The sequence below is a fragment of the Terrapene carolina genome, unplaced genomic scaffold, assembly GCF_002925995.2.
Source record: "Terrapene carolina triunguis isolate 2854851 unplaced genomic scaffold, T_m_triunguis-2.0 Scaffold189, whole genome shotgun sequence".
NCBI lineage: Eukaryota > Metazoa > Chordata > Testudines > Emydidae > Terrapene > Terrapene triunguis.
Genome location: NW_020664540.1, coordinates 10,862,206 through 10,884,077, shown reverse-complemented (window position 1 = coordinate 10,884,077; position 21,872 = coordinate 10,862,206). Strand labels below are relative to the sequence as shown.

Genomic DNA, 21,872 nt, shown 5'->3' with positions numbered 1-21,872 from the left:
CCAACCTACAATAATTTACTGCAAAACCATTTTAACCAATTGGAGACAGCATAATTACATGCACATACACATACCTCCTCTTTAACATTCACTTGGCTGCCAGCCTGTTAAAAGCCAATGTTCCAAGAGTGAACGTTAGAAAAGTAGTACTTTTAACTCATTACATACACATAAAAAAGCATATTTGTATTTTTGATAGTACTGCTATTATATTCAGAAACTCCGGGAAATATTTTCCTAAATTACATGCTATAAAAGCTATAAACTTCAAAATGTATAAAAATTATAGCTCTCCCACATCCCAACCCAAAATTTATTTTTACAGTAAACTTCATCGTAATAATAGTCTCTTATATAAAAGGTTTGTGTTATGTTTTTTATTTTGTTGTTTAAAAGTGGGAAGGGAAGGCCCACACTATCGATAAATGTGATCAGTAAAATTACTTTTATTGATTTTTTTTTAATAAAGGGGATTTATACAATTGCATATAAAGATAAGAATATGGAAATGGAATGGAATGAAAAAGGCATATGGAGGGAATATTTTTTATTGAGTGTTTACATGTCTAAGTATTCACCTATTGTTATCTCATCATCATTTTAATAGACATAATAAAGAATATTGCACTGAATTTATGCATGGAAAACACCACAGTTAAAGTAAACAATATGGTGAGTACATTTTATATAATTTTAAAATATAATTCAAAACAAGAAATTTACAACACAAGACATTTTGAAGCACTTCTGTAATTTGCAGTCTTAAAATGATGCCTAGTGGTTTTGTTTACTGTTCTGAAGTGTTTACAAATTGACACTTTTTGTACAAAGATTTTATATTGGTTAGTAAAGCCACTATCTTAAAATTGTTGGCTTTAAGTTACAGAGGTAACAGAGAGGTATAATTTGAATTCACATCAGAGCTTTCTAAAAATGGCAACAGTACAAGCATGTGCCTCCTCCAGTATCCAGAACTCTCTGTGATTCTGCCATGGCCAAGGAATAGAGCTATACATCTGGACAAAGCAGCCACAGTTTCCCAGAATGCTTTGGAGGAAAACCTGGCATACTTGATTTCTCTTGTTTACCAATATAATTCTCTGCTCAATATAAAATAAAGGGAAAAAAATCAATTTTGACTGGGAAGTTTTAAAAAATTTGGCAGAGGATAGCTGTAACAGAGACAAAGTAGATTTTAGGAAAACCTACTCAGAAGAAGGGAGAGAAAGTTCTGCAGAAAATATGCCAAGCCTGCAGAGTAGAATTAAGACAGAGCGCTACAGATGATCCGCACAGTGATAATGAGTGGAACTTAGAACACGGAAACAATGCAGTTCATATCTGGTTTCCACAGGAGCTCTCTGGCTCTAAAATGTCACCACTTACTACAGAATTTTCAACTGTTGGGAAATATTACCCCAAATATTTCATCATCCCCATTACTTCACTTCAGCTACTGTACCCAGCATGGATCCATCTCAGAGGCACCTTGAGTAAGTTCCTATTGTTTAAACACACATACAATAATAGTTATCCCCAGCATTAGATATATAAAGGGGAAGAGAAGTTTCTGCACTTTCAACTATTTTATGTTGCTCAGGTATTGAGAATAGTTTAACTTTAGGATAGGAAGTTTCAGCTTTGGATTTTGGCTAGATTTAATACAAATTCTTCCTCTTCTACAGACGAATGTGTGGGCTATACCTCATCCTTTCACTTCCATTGCAATCTCAATTTGTTTATGTACAGAATAAAAAACAAACAAGTCTCTATTATGTTAAACCGACAACAAGCATCTTCACCTCACAGTAATGAAATCTAAAACAAGGTGGTTGCATTCATTTAGGAACATATTCAAAACTAAAAGTGCCATTATCAGACAGATAATAAACAGAGTGCCATGAGTTCATACGAAGTTGATACATTCCAGTGGGCTCCAACAACAACAACAAAAACCCCTCTCCAATTTAGCTTAGCTTAAAGTTCTATACAATGAATAAATTACATCTTTCTTGGGATAGTGTTTCTGTTACTCCTACATCTCAGAGAAATTCAAAGCTAATTAATTAAAGCAAGAAATTGTATAGCGTAGGATAACATTTTGAAAGAATGAAATGATTTAGAAACACCAATCAGCAAAGATAATTTGATTATGATTAGCTGTGCTGAAGTTTAAGTCATTAAAATTGATGAATGTTTTTACACAGTTTTATTCTATGTAATCCATTACCTACGCTATGCTCTGTGGTTAAAGTCTAACAAATGGTATCAGATAATTCAGGATTGAGGACTAAAATACTTTCAATTTATCGCTTGCCTTCCTTCACCAATGTTTTTCCAATGGAAAATTAGTGGCAAGTAGTTTTGCAGAAATTCATATCTGGGGGAACTGTAGTTTAAGGAATATGAATTAAGGATTATATCTGCTCACGTTCTTCAAATAAATTCTGGTTTAAATATGGCTGCTGTTTTGTTCTGAACAGTCATTGTCCCACAAAAATTACAACTGCTGTTTAATAAGAAATTATTCCCTGTGCTTTCTAACACCCCCGGCCTGGCAATGGTACAACATGTTTGTCTGCACGCTCAGCTGAAGTGGCGAGCAAGGCGAGCAGATCTATAATCAGCTCGCAGCTGAACAAAGGAGTGAAGGATGTTCTTGTCCAGATTAGCAAGTTGTTCTCCTGAGCAGACCTGCTTTAAGTTATCTGGTGCTACAACCAAAAGATTGCAGAGTGCATGCAGGGTGTCAAAAAGCTGTAACACCAATGGAATCTGTTTGAAAGAGAGAGAGAGAGAGAAAGAGAAAACAAAAACAGTAAAAATGCTCAAAGTAAGTGTAAGTCTTATAATGAAATAGCTGCTGCAAAGTTCATCGAGAATGTCAGTGCTATTTTCCACACAGGAGACTCATTTGTGTCTTCTGTAAAAAACAGACTAAAGCAATTTTCAAAAGCTAGATTTAATTTTTAAAAACGTATATGAATTTGGGTACTTTTGTTTCAGAACAAATGTGAGATGTGACCATTCAGAGAATTTGAAAATTGTTTAAAAATTGTTCAAAAAACAAAACAAAAAAACCACCCGCAACAAACTACCGCTACCACTCACCAATATTATAGTTACACTACTTATGACTGAGGTGGTATTTTTATAATACCCAATTACATGCAATTGTAGCTTTCTGGAAGAAGTTACCCGCTTATTTCTTATTTTTGGTAAAGTTCGGTTTTATTTTTGTTATCCCACCATGAAAAAATAGTTTGCACAAAGAATTTTTTCAGATTTTTTGTGTGCTCTAAAATGACATGGCCTTGATTCATTAAAGCTTCAAAATTGCCATGAACTTAACTCTCATTAAGGACAGGTGCTTCTGCTATTTGAAGAAGCTTGGTTTGGAAATAATAAAAATGAGCCAGCTTCATAACACTTTAAAAGCATATAACATAATGAATGATATGGAGACGGCTGGCAGCTTCTGTTTGGTCTCAAACACAAGAATGAGCGGGTGTTCAGTTAAATTAAATATGGCAAATTCAAATCCAGGAGGAGGAAATTACTTACATGTTGTATGAAAGTAAACTGTGGAACTCATTGCCACAGGAAGTTGTGTCCAAAAAGTTAGCACAATTCAAAAAGGGATGGGATGTTTAGGATAAAAAGAATATCCAGAGTTATAATAGTGATGGTAACAAATTTTGCAAGAGACTAATCCTTAGATGTCTGTGGTCTTAAATCTCTAACTAAAAGGGATTAGGAGGATACCTAATATGCAGGGCAGATTATATTACATTTGTCTAATGCAGGGTTTCTTGCACCTGCCTCTGACTACTATTGAAGACAGAATACTGGACTAGATGGACCACAGGTCTTATCTTGTCTGGCAGTGCGTACATTCCTAACTTATTTCAATGTGCAATCCTACATACACATGAAAACACTCAGTGTGTTTTTGAATTACATTCAAAATAATGCATGTTGGTGTGTAGCAGGCATTTGCTAATCCCCGTTGAAATCCCCACCACCACCTTGACCCATTCCACCTGAATATGTCTGTGAGAAAAAAAGCAGCAAGTCTGAACCTGCAAGAACTGTTTAGAGGCCAATCAAGGTCAGCTGCTTGCAGCACCAATAAGGATTAGTTCTCCAGCAGCTAGAAGGGCTGGAAGCAGACAGAAGCCAATCAAGGCCCAGCAGGCAAGATAAAATGGGCTGACTGCTTCTTCCAAAGGCCAGTTCTGGTTGAAGCTGGAACAAGGAGGAAGGATTTCCCCTGCTTTAACCAAGCCTTGCTTGGTCAGGGACCTAACTCTGACTAAACCATTTGGTTAAGCCACCAAAGGACTTTTATGTTTTGGAATTTTAAATCCCAGGTGGCTATTATGATTTATAAAATCAGGACAAGCTTGCTTTGTGAGATGCTCAACTGACTCAGGTAAGCTCATGACACAAAGCAAGTGAATTTAGGAGATAGATATGAGGACTATTCGGAAAAGACGGTCTCGCTGGCGTCATTTATTAAATGTTTAAAGCTGCTGCCATGGTACTCAGGCAATCTAAAGTCTAAAATTTATGGTAGGTTGTGAATAGAAGGCAAAAGATGTGAAATGTGGCTATATGAAGGACGACATTTTCCAACAAAAATATTGTTTTGCTATCCAGGCATTTTATGTATGCCTCTATAACACCATACATATTAAGTATACATACACTAACCTTAAAGTCTTTGGCACACTTCCTGTATTCAGCCACATCACAAATGGCTAACATGCCTCCCATGCAACTGTAGGAATATTGCTGTAGATGTTCATAAATAAGTCGATGAAAACGAACTCCAAGCTCCATCAGAACTGTGTCCACATTCTTACCATCCATAGACTTTCTAATCTTTTCCACTTGCTTTCTGACATAGCCACATACTTTGACACAGGCCTATAAAAAGATTGCTTGTAAGTTAACTGATTAGAGAGACGCTTCCCCTCTTAAAAAACATTTGGAAAGCAAAGTCTCAGATTAATGATGAGCAACGTATAGAGCACTGGCTCACACATAATGGTCTGTGGATCACCAGCTGACCATTTGCTGCTGACGTTCCTCATTTTCAGCAGAAAAATTGCATTGAAAGACATCCATACATTCATTAAATACTGCCCTAATATTACTTTTCTGGGTAAGCAATTGTTGCCATTGTCACTGGAAAGACCTGCAAATGGGAAGGCAGATCCATGACACACACTCTATTAAGTTTTGGTCCATGTTAATTTAGATGGTATTTTGGGGGAGGGGGAGTTTGTGTTTGTACGGCACCTCGTCCAGTCTGACTGGGGCTGTTGGACACTACTATTATACAACAAAACTGAGAATACTCCCACCAAGTTTAGGGTCCACATTGTGAAGGAGTTCGAGAATCCTTGGCATAGAGTGAAACAAGCCTGAATGTTAATCAGATGTACATGTAATTGGACATACACTATCAAAATGCCAACACTGCTCAAATTATCTTCAAAATGCTACTGTCTATTACTGACAAATCTCTATTTGTTTACTCACATTAGTATACTGAATCAAAACACTGTTTTCATCTTCTGGTTTAAAATCTGTCTTCTTTTGTTCTGCAGCCAAGATGTGCTTCATCTGACCAATCATACAATTCAGTGTCCTTTAAAGTTAAAATATACATGTGTTTTAAAATAAAAGTTTTCATTTACTTGGTTTTAACATTTAAAAATTCTGAAGTGATCCCACAAAAAATATAAGTAGAAATCCATTATCCACCACTTCTACAAATTCATGAACATTAAATGAGTTTCACCATTTAATATAAAAAGACGTTCACGCTAAAATGAACTGCAAAGATCAAAAATATTTTTGAAGCTGCTATACAATACAATTTTAGTACACAAGACAAGTCTGATTTTCTGAAGGTGGTAGGGGCACGAGAGTTAGATAGAAGCCTTTGAGAAGTCTCTGCTCCAAAGTTCTCTTTATCCTGGAATGCAATACAGTATGTGCTGGCCAGCTGATTTTAAAGGAGAATTGAATTGAAACATAACCCATTTAAAGTCAGCTCTTCAGAATAGCCAGGCACTCTTCTTTGCTGGGGAAAACCAGAAAGACTCTGAAGGGAACTTTCTAGACCTAGTTCAGTAACTTCATAAAGAATAATACACAGTTCAAGTGAAACAGCATCACAAAACACTTGCAACAAGAAAGAATCTGGTCACTTGTCTTGAAAGATCCAGTGCAATTTTACTTGCATCTTCCCCCTAGCAGTTATCCTTCCTGAACATTATCTAAAGTCAGAAATGGTTTATTTTAGTCAGTCAGTCCCAAAGCTGATCCAGGGAGTGCTTGAAGAGCAAAGCAGCTGCAATACATAGAGCTCATTCTCCCAAGTGACTCTCCCTGGAACACTCATTTTTCCAGAACAGATTCTCTCAGTTTTCTAGGGACCGTAATCAGCAAAAATGAAGCTACATAGCTTGGACTATGAAAGCGCCACATGATTTGAGGGAGGGAAAAATACACCTAATCCCAAAACAGGGAATCAAATTAATTATTTTCCATGCCTATGAAGCTCAGACTCCCATTCTGGCTGTACTTCACTCTACAACCTTGCCCCAGTCAATAACAGAAATCAGAGTTACATCCCCCTGCTCTTCCAACTCCCATTTTTAATATACATGCATGTAAGGCAATCTATATGGATATATAGAACAGCAATGCTAGTTCATTAGGATGGTCCCATGGACTAAAATCAGTTCTGCTAATCATTACCGGGGAAGAAACCATCACTGTGAATACCCTTCAAGGGTATGCTATCAGACATTGTCAGATTCTGGAGAATATTGAAACCAACAGTGCCTGGAAATCTACCTTTCTTTGTTACCAGACGGTGCCCAAGTCCAGCGTGATCTATTCTTGGGGTTTTTTCTGGTATTTTGGTGCTCATGTAGACAAAATGGTGTGCAAGTAACCACATTCTTATATAAGTGATTTGTCTCAAAACTGGTCTCTCTTTTGCAGAGCCACCACAAACATGTAGTTGTCTGCAACACATAGGGGCTTGTGAAAATCCCACCCTAGGTGACTTGGGAACACAGTACCATTGACTTCCAACTGGACTTGTGCTTCTCCATCAATAGGCACTTTTGAAAATCCTCACACAGTCTTTAGAGATTATTTATTGTACACAGAACTTAATTCATCTACTCTGACACTGAGGGCTCAGGCAATCCTGTCTAGGTTTGAACCAGTGGCTCCAGAGAGTCTAAGTATTTCAGACTTGATGTTTAAACCACTACAGCATTTCCAGCAGCAGAGGCTAAAATCTCCATTGTTATCTCTGTACTTTCTCCCGTTTTTCCTTTCCTTCCATCGCCACAGCAAATATTTTTACCAAACCATCCCTCAATTCCTTTGCAATTTACACACTTTGAGACTCTTCCTCACCGATCAGAAGGTAACAGAGCTAGGATACAAGGAGCAATGCTTGTTTTCTCTTGTACAGTTCTGTTCTTTGCTCCTTCAGGATGGAGTGGACACCTAATAATTAATGCTTATATGGCACTTTTCAAGGCAGTACAGAAATTAATTTTCAATTCCCATTGGGATGTATTATTTACATTAAGAAGGGGAAACCGAGGCACAGAGGTTAAGCGACTGGTCCAAGGTCAACCAACAAATCATTTGGAGATATGGGAATAAAACAAATTTCCTTGGTACAAGTAAACATATACATACTCTGTAAGTAGAGTACTTACATTGTGGCTCTGCTCCCTAACATTAAGCATTACCTCTTTCTTGTGTTTTCCCCACTGCAAAATGACAATAATACTTTGCATTTATAATGCTTTTTCCATCCATAAAAATCACACCATTTTATATAGGAGGTAACTGAGGGACGGAGATTAAATGAATCACTCAGGGCTTGTCTATACTTACCGCGCTGGTTCGGCGGCAGGCAATCGAACTTCTGGGTTCGATTTATCGCGTCTTGTCTGGACGCGATAAATCGAACCCAGAGGTGCTCGCCGTCGACTCCGGTAATCCTGCTCGGCGCGAGGAGTACGCGGAGTCGACGGGGGAGCCTGCCTGCCGCGTCTGGACCGCGGTAAGTTCGAACTAAGGTACGTCGACGTCAGCTACGTTATTCACGTAGCTGAAGTTGCGTACCTTAGTTCGAATTGGGGGGTTAGTGTAGACCAGGCCTCAGTCTCAGAGCAAGTCAATGTCAAACCCAGAATTACACTCAATTCTCTTGACTCCCAAGATATGCATTACACCACAGTCCCACTCAAACAAGTCAGTTAATCTCTTTCAGCCTATCACACAGACTGCTCTTTAAATACTTTAAAATTTCAAGTTTCAACATTCTGTATGTGAGCTTTTCCCCCGCAGCCCAAAGCAGGAAGTGTTTTGGGTTTTTTTTGTTTGTTTGTTTTTTAGAGAGACAGAGGAAAATTGTGAATTATCTCATTCCCTCAACACAAAAGTAGATGAAAGATTTTGCTCACTCTTCCCAAAAATATTAATTTCAGGTAAAAAAAATCAAGCATGGAAAATATTTCAGCCTCCCAAAATTAGTTTTTTCTTGACAAAAGTTCAGTGTGATCTCTGATTTTCTGTCTGGATTTCAAAGGAAATAAATTCTGTGATTCTAAATGATTACTTCCCAGCAGGAAAAACAAGCTAAGGCAAAACTTCTTTGTGTTAAAAATGGTAAGTAGAGCAGTGATTGATGGAAAGTTTAAAACTTCACTTGCCTATCAATGCCCACGTCCAGTTTCATCTCCATTTGCTCTATTATATCCTTTTTCTTCTGAAGACATTCAGATAACTTTGGAGAAGAGCTAGAAAACAATAGGGAAAAAATCATAACAGTCAAAATAATGCAAATCAAATCCATTTGCTTTGGTTGCTAGCGAGAACAGGAGTACTTCAGGATTCCTCGCCTGTCCCCTCCCAGAAAGTACCAGAGTGGATGCAGTTATCTGTCTTTGTAATCAAGGACTGATGGATGGAGCTACTTCAAAAACCAGAAGACCCCCACAACTGTATTTGCTGACCCAGAGGTGGGCGACACTCTGCTGTAGTTCAGAGGGAGTTGCCCCTGGACTGAGCACTCTGCTCCCATATTGCTGCCAGTCCCCAGTGGACCGAAGAGTGAGCCAAGACGGCTGCGCATGCCAATATGCTGCACATCAACATAACAGACTAAAAGACTCCTCTTCCAAATTTACTGATTAGAAGTCAGATTTAAATAAACACTAAACTTTCTACAACTTCCATCATCAATCATTTGAATTATTTTTAAAGCAAATTCCTTTTAATAAAAATATTTAACTATATTAATAGTAACAACAATGAAATTCATAATTTCTAGCAATGATGACCATACATATTCACAGAAGAAATGCAGAACAGAACACCTGACATACCTGATTAATGGCATCAGATGATCATTAAACTGCTTGTCAAACAAGTGGAAAATAGTATTGGCCTGGTGTACAACATCCAGGAAATAAAGGTTTGCATTTTTAGAGTCAGGAGAAGGAATGCCTAAGGTGGAAACATTTATTTAGGATCAGAAAAAAATATAGTGCATGTAATCTGTATCACTATCCTTTCTAAGGAGAAGGGTAAAATTTTCAAAAGTACTTAAGTTAAAATCAATGGGATGTAGGCCCCTAAAAACATCAGTCACTTTGAAAACAGGAGTTCGGCATCTAGGAGCACGTCTACACTAGAACCATAAGTCGACCTATGTTAGGGCGACTTACACCCACTGCAGTGGTTCATGTCCACACTACCCTCCTCTGTCAGTGGTGCACATCCTCACCAGGAACGCTTCCACCGACTTAAGAGGGGCAGTGTGGAGGGCTGAGAGCCTGGGCTCTCAGTTCCACACGTAGTTCCCCGCCGGAAGCCCGGCTGCACCCCTGGCTCTCAGTTCCTTGTCGCTGGGCAGCACCAGGGCTCCCCACGGGGAGCCAGGCAGGCACAGGGGGAGCAGGGAGCCTGGGGGCAGCCAGGCTCTGAGCAGGATGGGTGCAGCCCAGCTGGAAGTGGGGAGCCTGGGAACAGCTGGGCTCTAGCTGGAGCCCCTCTACTCGCCCCAGCTTTCTTATCAATTTCATGGCTCCAGCATGGAGCCATGAAATTGACAAGAATGACAGCCAACAGCCAAGGTAAGTAATCCTAGCTACACCAACATAAATCCTACACCTCTTGCAGAGGTGGAGTTATGTCGTCGGTGTAATAGGGAACTTATATCAGGGGGGAACAAGGATGTAGTATGTACACTGACATAATTAGGTCAGCAGAAGCTGCCTTATGTTGACCTAATTCTATTATGTAGACCAAGCCTAAATCACAGGAGTTTTTTTCATAATTACCCTAAAAGTCTATATACAATATTCCTTGTATGTAGATAGTACAAAGGGTAACTTCAATGGATTCCCACTAATATTAAACAGGAATTCTGCTTATCAATGAAAGGCAGCAAATTGTATGAAAGACTTATAACTCTGTAACCACATCTAGTTTATTCTTCAAAACAGTTGAAACATAGAAAAAATCTTACTTTGAGACGTTTCCCTAAAATATTAAAATATGCACACACAAACAAAAGAGGTTTTTTTGAACAGTAAATACAATGAGAAAAGTCTTTCTATATAAGAAGTGTTCCTCTATGTAACATATACATGTAAAACCACACACACTCTAAATAAACATACTCTATAAAAGCCTTATTCTCTTTTTATGGAGAAGGTGAAACAGGTAGGAAGGGAATGATTATACTCAGATTCTTATGATGCAGGAAATAAAGCCTCCAGATATTTCTGAATAATCATGGTCTTTCAATCTGTACTGATTTCCCATATGTAAGGTGTGCTTCAGAAGCTTATTTATGGCTTCCAAATAAATGAGATAAATTAATTCCCTTAATCAACACACCTTGCACAACATTAACTTGCATAGATCTCAAGGCCAATCACTGAAGAGTATAAAGTGCTCTGAATGCATTGACCAATGAAATTAGAAACATTAGTATGTGCTATTTTATAATGAAATACCACACATTTAAGAAAACAAAAGACAGAATTATGCTTACCAGCAAGTCCAGTTTCCAAGGCATAATCAATATGCTCAATACACAAAAACTCCACAAGCATAGAAAAAATTCTGAATGCATTCTTCGGTAAATCAGAATGATCAGAGAGCTTTAAAAAGAACAACAAATATTTTGATATTTAGTATTAGAACTTGTTGTCTATACTTGGAAGTTTATTTGAATTAGGGTAGGATGTGAATTTAAAGCACACAAGACATTTCAGAATAACTCCATATGTGGACACACTTATTCCAGAATAACAATGTGACCACATACAGAGCTATCGTGAATAACTTCATGTGTAGACAATCCTTTGCACATGCTTTTTAAAAATATATAAACAGTGATCGCAGAAGACTTAAAATTACAGCGCACTTTCAAAATAATAAAACAGATCCTCAGACGGTGTCAACTGTTATAGTTCCATTGAAGTCAATAAAGTGAGACTGTTTACTCTGGCCGAGGATCTGCTCCATATATCAATATATAATATAGGACTATAGACAATCATCACATGTTGAAATTTTCATGCATACGTTTGAGTAGGCAGTTGTGCTCAGATTTTTTACAGTTGCATGTTTGAATAATTGATACATAGTTACTATGACTGTATGAAGTGTCAAGGTAACAGTACACCTCTAACTCCTCTTTTGCATGGTCAGTTATCATGCGCACAAATACAATTTCAGTAACTGTATGGTGTGAGTACATTTTTATATGCATATAATTCTAAAATCTTGTCCTAGATATTTATATAGCAAAATCTGATGCTCTGCCTTTTCTTTTTCATAAAAAACTAAACAAAAAAACCCAACACTATTTGGGCTTTTAGAACTTAAAAAAGGTGGCTCTTAAAGTTCTCTGAACAGCAACTGGACTTTGGTCCTTTGTAGTTTAGAATATCTGCAAAAGCAAGACTATAGACCTTTGCAGCACAGGAGATTTGGACCACTGGCATTTGGAGCCAAATGTATGCTTAGTTTAGGTGTCCAAATAAATAAATAAAATAAAAACTACACATTCTAATTCTTCAAATGCATTCCCATGAAGTTACTAATTTCGAATATTCTTTACCTTTAGAAGTTTTTATTTTACGTCTCCCTGATAAATTGTGCTTTAAAGTTTCTAGTTTCATCTGTTTTGGTTATGAAAGTGCAACATTTATTCATGCATGCAGAAATACCTGAATTTATTTTGCTCTAACTTTACAAATAAATCAATCTTGGGCTGAGACCAAACTTGAAAAATTTCATCCCAAAAGGAATGTGTTTGGAAAAAAAAAAATTATGCACAACTGAAAAGGAAGGTTAGAACTGAGTTAGAACTACAGCAGTTTTTACCAATGACCACTATAATGATAACATGACTAATTTGTCTATGCATCATGCCGTCACTTTGACATTCTCAATGCTAAGTCGGCTGTTATGTGAATAATAACCAGTGTTGTATCTATTTCTGCTATAACCATGGTTACACTGTATCCTCTCAATATCTAATATATTAAAAGCTATTAACACACTGAGACGGTTCAGCAAAATATTTGGAGTTCTGTTTTGTTCATTTTATGGATAAATCTTATAAATAGATGTGTGTATTTGCAAAAAATGGTTTTGGCTCCTCTACGTTAAAGTCTGTAATTAAATCTAAGGTTCTTATTAAACCTTTAAAGCACTACACCCACACAGCCAATGAGCCACAGAAAAACCTGTGATTTATATCAATAGTAAAAATTCTATTTTGTATTAGGCACAAACATTTGAAAACAGTCAAGGATTAATAGAAGGTAAACAATGCAACAGCAAAGATTATTCCCCGCAGCCTCTCAACAGTAGTATTAATTAATAATAGAAGATTGATACATGTGACAGTTGAATGTTTGTAGGGAAATTATCGTACCTAAATTAATCTTATTTTTGTAACTTCTTGTTTTAAACTCTGTGACATTTGTACAACATATCAAAGTTGTTATACTAAATGCTAATCAATTATAAGGACTGGTTTAGAAACAAAAACAATGTAAAAAGCTATTTTTATTCCAATTGGTTATAAATAGTGTTTTTAAAACAAATGGTCAGAAGTTTTCTGTAACTCACTTTTGTTAAACAAAAAGTCTATAAACAATGTCTTACGCTACCTCACCATGACCCTGATTTTAAAAAGGTAATTCATTTCATTAAATGGAGACTCAAGTCCTCGCCTCTGCACCAAGTCCACTCACCTCCTATTAGACTTCGACTAATGGTAAAACAAGATGTGTTCTTAAAATTGAGCGTGTAAACAGTTGCTTCTTCTAGCTCAATTTTGTTTTTGTGTGCCATTCAAATTATATCTACTTATAGAAGTCACAGAAAGCAGACTTACTCTATGGCATCTTTCAAAAGCTTGCTTGGTTTCTTGTAAAAGGTTAACCACCACTTCTTGGGAGAGGAAGGTTTCTCCATGGGTATCAATACTTGGGCCCAATGGCAAGTTTGTACGTTGTCTTATTCTCTCTTTGAGATCTTGAATACTAGAATTCAATACACCAGAGGGAAATCTCACTGAGTGGAAATTTTAATGTTCAAGTTTAACAATACATTGGGAATATTATAATAGTTAACATGGTAAACAGAAGCCTAAAACATAACTTAATAGGTGCACACCTGTATTTTGAATAAAACTTAAATAAATAAAACCTTGCAAAGTGGTCAAGAGAAAACTTACTAAAGCAGACAAAAACCTACTGACCTTACCAAACATGTTAGCATGCACAATCCACTCTTCAAGTCCCACAACCACGACCACACCCACACTACTCTGCCATGCCCCTCCACACCCTGGGGACTAGGTACTCCCCACTGCATGACACAAGTAGTTCCCAGTGAATTCAATGGCGTATATTTATATCCTGTTGTGGGAGTTTAGCCCCCCGCCCCCCGAGACTCTCACTTCACACACACAACTCCCATTGGACTCTCTTCTCACCAGTTTTTCTGTCTCTTACACACCCCCATGCACCTGACAATCACACCACCCCAACATTCACTCAATAGGCAGCCCTGGCTGTCTCACATGCTCAGGCTCACCTCCATGCACACTCCCCCCAATTCAGCCAGCACTCCAGTCATCTCAGTCTGTTTATTCTCTCCCCTGCAACATCAGATCTCTTCCTGCCAAGGCATTATTTTTCTCTTCCTTCCCTTCCCCCAAATCAGTTCTCTTCTGTGACCCACCAAACCTATTACACCCCAACAGCAGCTCTTCAAAGATTCAGCAGCCTCAGCACCTCTCCCGCAGCTAAGTTTCCAGCATTCTCCTGATGGCAGGCACCTCCCCCCCCCCCAGCTGCTCCACTTGCAGCACCACAGTTTCCCAGTTCCCGAGGACTATTGGGATAAGATGGTTTGATTTGATCAGCAACAGATCGAGCCCTCGCAGATACAAAATTTGTATCTGCAGCCGATCAACGATCTGCAAACATGGTCTGTGGATACAAAGAGGATGTCCACAGATTTGCGGGGCTCTAGTAATAGGGATGTGTTATTTGAGAACTGAGCTTAAGAGGACTGAAGTCATCATTGGTCACCACCGGGTGGCACTTTTTGGTCATATAGCCCACTTTGGAGACAAAATCCCTGCATACTGAGCCCTGAAGATCGGACTGGAGACCAGGAGGGGACAATGCCTGGGCACAGACTGGTAGCAGCCACAGGGTCGTCCATGATTAACCTGGCTACACCTAGGGTGACCAGATGTCCCGATTTTATAGGGACAGTCCCGATTTTTGAGTCTTTTTCTTATATAGGCTCCTATTACCCCCACCCCATGTCCCGATTTTTCACACTTGCTGTCTGTTCACCCTAGCTACACCAGATCAGTAATAACCCTGTGGAGCTTTTAGATGCCTAAAATAAAGCTGTACAATGTGGCTATGCACATTCGGTGCTACAGACCCTCACTGTCTAAGCACGTGGTTGCTGCTGAGGAGGAGAACCAAGAGCTCAGCTCTAGCCCTCTCTGCTGCTGGATTCTTTGAAGGATTTTATGGAACTCACTCTCTTCTCCTCCCTTTCTTTTGTCTCAGCACGGGACCGCCAGAGCTGGGCAGAAGAATACAGGGCAGAACAGCAGGAAGACTCCAACTCCTGCTCCAGCCAGGAGGGATAAAGGAGGGAACAGACATGACCCAGGGGAGGGGGCATTACAACGGCTGGTCTTCAATCCCTTTCCCTCTATGCACTCAGAAGAGAGGGAGGCTGAAGGATCCAGCAGGGCCTATTGGAGCTCTCCTTCAGGCCAACAGTGTAACTACAGCAGCTGCACTCACCGCATGGCAACTGAAGTATTAGTTACATTCAGTTTGTTTTTGCAGCCGCGAGGGCTAACAACTAAAGAGAAAACGTAGATCATGCAATTGGTCATACTCGCCCACAAAAGCTTCCTATTTGCCCCAGATGAGTGGGATTTTACAAGACTGTCTTAAAACATACACATTAAAAAAAATTCCTTCATAAACAAAAGGAAAGAATGCATAACTGCTAACACACTTTCAGCTGTGCACAGCGTCTATACTTCAAAGATCCCACTTTGAGTCTGTTCAATTTGATCACCTTAGGCTCTTCACTATATGATAACTACTCCTATCCAACTTTTAGTAGTAAACTGTTGCACAAGTGATAGTGTGACGCCAATTTGTTTCAGGGTGTGTCAGTCTTTAGCCTTATTACAGTAATAAGACTCACACTAAGCCTGAGAAAGATATTAGATAAAAGTATTATATTTGGTGAAGAAAGATCTGCTAGACACTAAGGCTTAAGTTTCAACTTACTTGCTCAAGACATTTAGTTTAATTTCATGTGACTATATAATGGATTTATCTAGCATTTCCTTTGTATCCAGGGAAGCAAACCTTTTAGTATATGGTAATATAATGTGACAACACAAGTAATACAGAAAATAATGATGGTTTTGGAAGCCAGCTTTTATGCAGATGATCAATGTACAGTTTAAGTGATGTTCACTGTATTTTTTCCCTTTATTATATTTTCTCCTCTTTAAAAAGAAACTCACCCTCCAGTGCCAATGGACCTCTTCTGGTGGTTTTTGGAATCATAATAGCGTTGCAGAATCATAGCGCTCCTACTTTTCAAATAACCAATTTCCACCTCAATGTAATTCTCCAAGTAGGAAATGAAAATGGATTTGATAAGCTTAGACAAGAAAGTCTGCTTATCAGTACCCAAGTTAAACTCCATCAATTTGCTTGAAAGATTAGTAGTTCTTTATGCAAAGGAAACAGAGAAAAAAAGTGTTGCATTTGTATGAATTACAGTATTACATGTTTGCAACGCACCTAGAACAATGTATAATTTATGCACATATGTAATGTATAAGAAAATGGCAGGCTGTGATTTTGTTGTGGAAACTGCATCTTTCGACACTCACCACAACTTTTTTGCAACGCCACTTACTCAGATTTGGCCCATCCGCCCCCCCTCCATCATGACATGGGGGAGGTGGATGAGAAGGACAGTGGGGCCTGGGACCTGCGCGGATGAGGGCTGCACAATCCTGGGGGCTCGTCCCACTTGCTGACTCCCCTTTGCATCAAGTGCTACCACCTGCACTCAGCCCCACCAGCACTGGTGCTGCCAAGTGGAGTGGGCTGGGTCTGCTGACCAGCCATGTCTCCTGTGTGACCTCAAGGATTTTGCCTTCCTCAGCTGCTGGAATGCATTGGGGAACACACTTGGGGAGGACCCAGTGAGTGGCGCCAGGTAGGAGCTTATGCTTCCTGCAGGGTGCAGGGCTGGGACGGGGAGGCCCAGCAGTGCCAACCACCCACAGCATCTCTAGGGGTTTCTGAGTTAGGGCCAGCTCTAGGGTGCAGGGGCTTGGGCCCCTTTACCCCACCCCGGGGATGGGAGGAATGGGGAGGTATCCAGCTCCTTGTGGAGGGTGTGCTTCCAACTCAACATCTAGTCAGTTACAAAGCAAGAGTTTCGGTCTTGTAACCCCAGCCACGCACACAGCTGCACCCCAAACCACAACTTCCACAAATTGTGGCCACAACTTTCGGACACCCCCACCCCCCCAAAAATTCACAACTTTCTTACAGCTTTATACATATGGTACAAGTGCAGTCAAATTGTTAATTACACTTCTCATATTACAAGAGTAGGGTGTTATATACTTTGCTAAATAATAATGTCAGTCTCTGATTCCTCAAAAATCTAGATACTTTCTTTAAAAGTACAACAGCTGTTTTCTAAAAGGTCACATAATTTAAAAAGGAAAACTGTCAAGGCAGATGGGCAGCAAAATAGTCGTCCAATTTTTAGAGGAAGTTGGAATTTTCGTCCTTTCTTCCCACCTCTTAACAACAAATGAACCTTTCACAAGATGCTACTTACACAACAAATTGTTGATAATCAAATTATAGCTACCTTGTATACAGCTCATAAAGATTCTTAAGATACTGTTCTGCATCTGACTTCCTGTGTTCTTCTAACTGATCCTTTACATTACTCTATAAAATGGAGGCATAATCTCAGTTAATGGAATAAGAAAAAATCAACATTTCATATTATCTACAATAAATAAGGCTCCGTGTTTGTCTTGGAGGTCACGGAAAGTCATGGATTCTGTGACTTTCCATGACCTCCGTGACTTCTGCAGCAGCCCGGTGAGGCTGGCCCAGGAGCCGCCTGAACAGCTTGGGCTGCCCCTGGGCCAGGTACACCAGCTGCTGCTGGGGCAATCTCGGGCTCCCCCTCGCCCCTCCCCAGGAGTTTGGGGGGGGTGTCAGGGCTTGGTATTGGGGTGCAGGGCAGTGCTTACCTGGAGGGGGGGCTTCCCCCTCAGCTCCCCATACTACCTCTGCTGGCAGCCAGGCACCGCCCCCGCAGCTCCCATTGGCCGTGGTTCCCAGGAAATGGGAGCTGCAAAACTGGGGCTTGGGGCAGAGCAGAGGCAGCATGTGGAGCTAAGGTCGCCGCTTCCCAGGAGCTGGGTAGGGAGCCTGCCCCAGCCTCACCAAACCCTCACCCCCTCCCCTGAGCACCTGCACCCCCCTCCACTCCCCAGCACCCATGCACCCCCCGCTTCCCCCAGTTTTAGTCAGGGGTATTTTTAGTAAAAGTCATGGACTGGTCACGGGCAGTGATTTTTTGTTTACTGCCAGTGACCTGTCAATGACTTTTACTAAAAATACCGCTGACTAAAACTTAGCCTTAACAATAAACCCTCAAGAAAGTACTGCATCTTATATAACACAGTCATACATATTTACTTTTTATCTCAATTTACAGATACCTTACATTTAACTCCAGGGTTTTAGATAAACGTGTTTAGTTTAAGGAAACTAGTTTGGAAATGCAAGATGTCTGCTGTTTATAAGATATAAGAGCCAAAGCATCTGATTTTCAAAGCAAAAAGACTGGCAGTCTACATGCATTCTTAGTACACAAACAGAGTAAATGAACACAACTGATGAACAAGTGAATAATTCAGATCCACTTACAATCATGTAAGTAAACAGATCACTCCTCCTTCAAGGAAAGCCCAAGAATTAAATCTAAGGAAGCTTCAATTTTACGATTAGGCTCTAACAATATTGTTCTAGATAGGAAGAACAAGATCTTCCACACCTACAGAGAAGTAGCTTTACACATGAGAGTAGTCACGCTGACTTTACTCACGTATATAAGTATTTGCAGAATGAGGGACTGTCATTTTCAGCTACAGCAGGTTTTCATATTACTACTATATTAGCTGCGGGACCCTATTTCTTGGCATACATTATTTTAGCATATTCAATGCTAGCCTCACACTGGAAATCTGACTCCAAGAGTGAAAGGATTAAGGATATTTACTAAACATAAATTTTTCTTTTCCCAAATTTTTGATGTTGGGGCTGCAGAGATAAACCAAGTATGTGCCTGACATTGAATGACATAATCAGAATAATTAGTGAATACATCTATTCTTCCAGTTTAAGTCTGCGTATATTTGTATTTTATGTATTCTTGCTTACATTGTGCTTATAGTACACAAACAGCTACTTTAACATCCTTAATTGATAGTTTTTGTTGGAATTTTTAAAGAGCAGTCAAATGTGATTTTTCCATGATTAAGGTTACTCAAAATATTACAAACAATATAGATTCTTTGGGATTTTGTTACTAGAAGTACTTAAGGAATCTTCTTATTCATTCTTAACAACCAACTTTAATACGCCAAATTTTAAATACCTGAAGTTTGACTTCAAATATATTTTGAATAAGTTTGGCCAATACAGTCTCCGGACTACTAAAGATATCTCCAACTTGTTTGTTCACTCGCTGACAGAGGATGGCTGTATCTTCAAATATATCATTCCTCAAGTAAGCTCCCTAGAGATTAAAGGCACATTACAATGTAAGATCTCCAAACCAATAGATATCAATAATAATAAAATGCATGCACAAATAATTGACCCAAATATAAAGACATATGTGGTTTTAAAACACGTTACCTCTTGACATTGCTTTATGTATACATCAACACAGTGGGAATAGCCCTGTGGGATGGAAAAAAAACGGGAATTAATATGTTTTCTATGCTTACAGTATTGTGAAATATCATTACATACTGACAATTCAATAAAGAAAATGCAGCAATTATGGGAAATGGTCTGCTTAGTTTTAATAGAAGATTTATCAAAAGGATAAACTTTCTCAGACCCATTTTCTTCAGAGGTCTAGACCAGCTTCATTACTGTATTCATTCAGAACAGGTACTTAATGCAGCATGTGCTTTTAGAGTTAAAAACCTCAGTCTTTACCTTGAAGTGAAGTAAAACAGCTGCTACTTCTCGCATTCTGGAGATTTCCCCCCTTCTCTGTGCATTGGTAAACTCCTGAATCAGTTGCAACTCTAAATCATGGTACTTACCTGAAAAGAAAAAAATATCCATCAGGCTTTGCAAGGAACTTTTTGACAAAGAAATAAAGAGTTGAATGTTGTCAATAAAAGCAGATTAAAGAACCAAGCAACACAAGTTAAGATTGAGCAAAATTGGTTGAATGGGGGAGGAAACTTACTTGCTATTTTTGATTTTACTTCAGAAAACCTGTTAAATCAAAAAAACGTACTATTAATCAAAACCCACACACAAAAATTCAAACAAGTATTAACATGTTAATTGAACACTTTTGCTGTTCATTGTAGTTAGGGTTTAACAACATATGGAGCAGGAAGACAATGATATTTCAAGCTTTATCTGTAAGAAATCTATAATAAATTAGTATACAATTTACAAGGAAATAAGTACACTCAAATTAGGTTGTTTCCAGCAAAATGTATCGAGTACTTTGAGGTGTAAGTTCAAAGGTGAGCCTAAATACTCAAATACACTCATCATGTCAAAAACTATTAAAGAAATCAGCTGACACCAGGCACCAAGAAAAAAACTGAAGTTACACAATAAAGTTATAGCTCTTCCAAATATTATTTAAAATGTTTGAATTGGATTTTACCTGTCAAAAGGTAATTCCTGTGCAATCAGATGCAACTTCTGAATAATATCAGCTGCCTCTTTAATCTGTTAGGGGAGGAAAGTCATAAGTTTACTAAAAAAACCCTAAAAGTTATGGCTATAAGATTTCTCTCTTTCTTCACAATTGCCCCCTCTCCACTCTTTTTAAAGTTGCTTGGTATCCACATGGAAAGTAATACCCACTTCAGGACTCTCAGGGCTGGTCTTCACTACGGGGGGGGGTCGATTTAAGATACGCAAATTCAGCTACGCGAATAGCGTAGCTGAATTCGACGTATCGCAGCCGACTTACCCCGCTGTAAGGACGGCGGCAAAATCGACCTCCGCGGCTTCCCGTCGACGGCGCTTACTCCCACCTCCGCTGGTGGAGTAAGAGCGTTGATTCGGGGATCGATTGTCGCGTCCCGACGAGACGCGATAATTCGATCCCCGAGAGGTCGATTTCTACCTGCCGATTCAGGCGGGTAGTGTAGACCTAGCCTCAGCATGTTTTTATTATGTCAGATCAATCTTCATTTACATACTAGTAGTTCATACAATTTCATGTAAACACAAGCCTCTTTGTTATAGGATCACAATAAAGCATCTTAAACCTATAAAAAAAGCTAGCTCATGTGTCTAGTGCTACTGCAACGTTACAGTGTGCAAGGGATCTGAATTCAAGATTTAGCTCAATCTCCCACTCCTGAACTAGAAAGGTCTGAGAGTAATGCTGTGACATTCTGCTAAACCCCAGGGTAAAGTGGCTAGTGACCGTTCCAGCCAGGTCAGAAGCAGCACTAATAAGTCCCAAGTAAAGCTGCACCCTGACTTTTTTTCAACTAGAAAGGGCAATCATGACACGATGCCTGGAGGGTTTCATAGATTCATAGATTCTAGGACTGGAAGGGACCTTGAGAGGTCATCGAGTCCAGTCCCCTGCCCGCATGGCAGAACCAAATACTGTCTAGGGTTAAAGTAGTGCATCTCTACAGTTTCTAAATTCATGCTAGAGGAGGGAGGTGGGGAAGAAATCAAATATAAATTATTTCCTCTAAGGCAGAGGCTATGTTTCAGATTAAAGGGAATTTAATCCTGGGGCTATAAAATAACATCTTATAACAAACACCCTTGTCAATATTTAGTTACAAAAAAATACCAAGTGCAGTTAATACAGTGTGCAAACTCCTATTTGCCCATGGGCAGGAAAACTTTTGACAGGTGACTAAGATAATTTGTCTTTTCACTGTCAGTCATCAC

At 39.1% G+C, this 21,872-nt stretch overlaps 1 protein-coding gene across 2 annotated transcripts in view; it reads right to left on the bottom strand.

Annotated features, from left to right (window-relative positions):
* Positions 1-1,143: 1,143 nt before the first annotated feature.
* Positions 1,144-21,872, bottom strand: part of EXOC5 (exocyst complex component 5) — a 40,519-nt gene continuing 19,790 nt past the window's right edge. For both annotated transcript variants that reach the window (XM_024223812.3, XM_024223818.3), the window contains exons 5-18: positions 20,614-20,678; positions 20,179-20,207; positions 19,920-20,029; positions 19,611-19,655; positions 19,348-19,488; positions 17,542-17,624; positions 16,166-16,375; positions 13,478-13,625; positions 11,117-11,225; positions 9,441-9,561; positions 8,766-8,852; positions 5,551-5,659; positions 4,717-4,932; positions 1,144-2,775 (exon numbers count right to left, since the gene is read on the bottom strand). In XM_024223812.3, the coding sequence (XP_024079580.2) occupies positions 2,587-2,775; positions 4,717-4,932; positions 5,551-5,659; positions 8,766-8,852; positions 9,441-9,561; positions 11,117-11,225; positions 13,478-13,625; positions 16,166-16,375; positions 17,542-17,624; positions 19,348-19,488; positions 19,611-19,655; positions 19,920-20,029; positions 20,179-20,207; positions 20,614-20,678 (1,662 nt within the window). In that variant the 3' untranslated portion in view covers positions 1,144-2,586. The remainder of the gene's footprint in view (positions 2,776-4,716; positions 4,933-5,550; positions 5,660-8,765; positions 8,853-9,440; positions 9,562-11,116; positions 11,226-13,477; positions 13,626-16,165; positions 16,376-17,541; positions 17,625-19,347; positions 19,489-19,610; positions 19,656-19,919; positions 20,030-20,178; positions 20,208-20,613; positions 20,679-21,872) is intronic.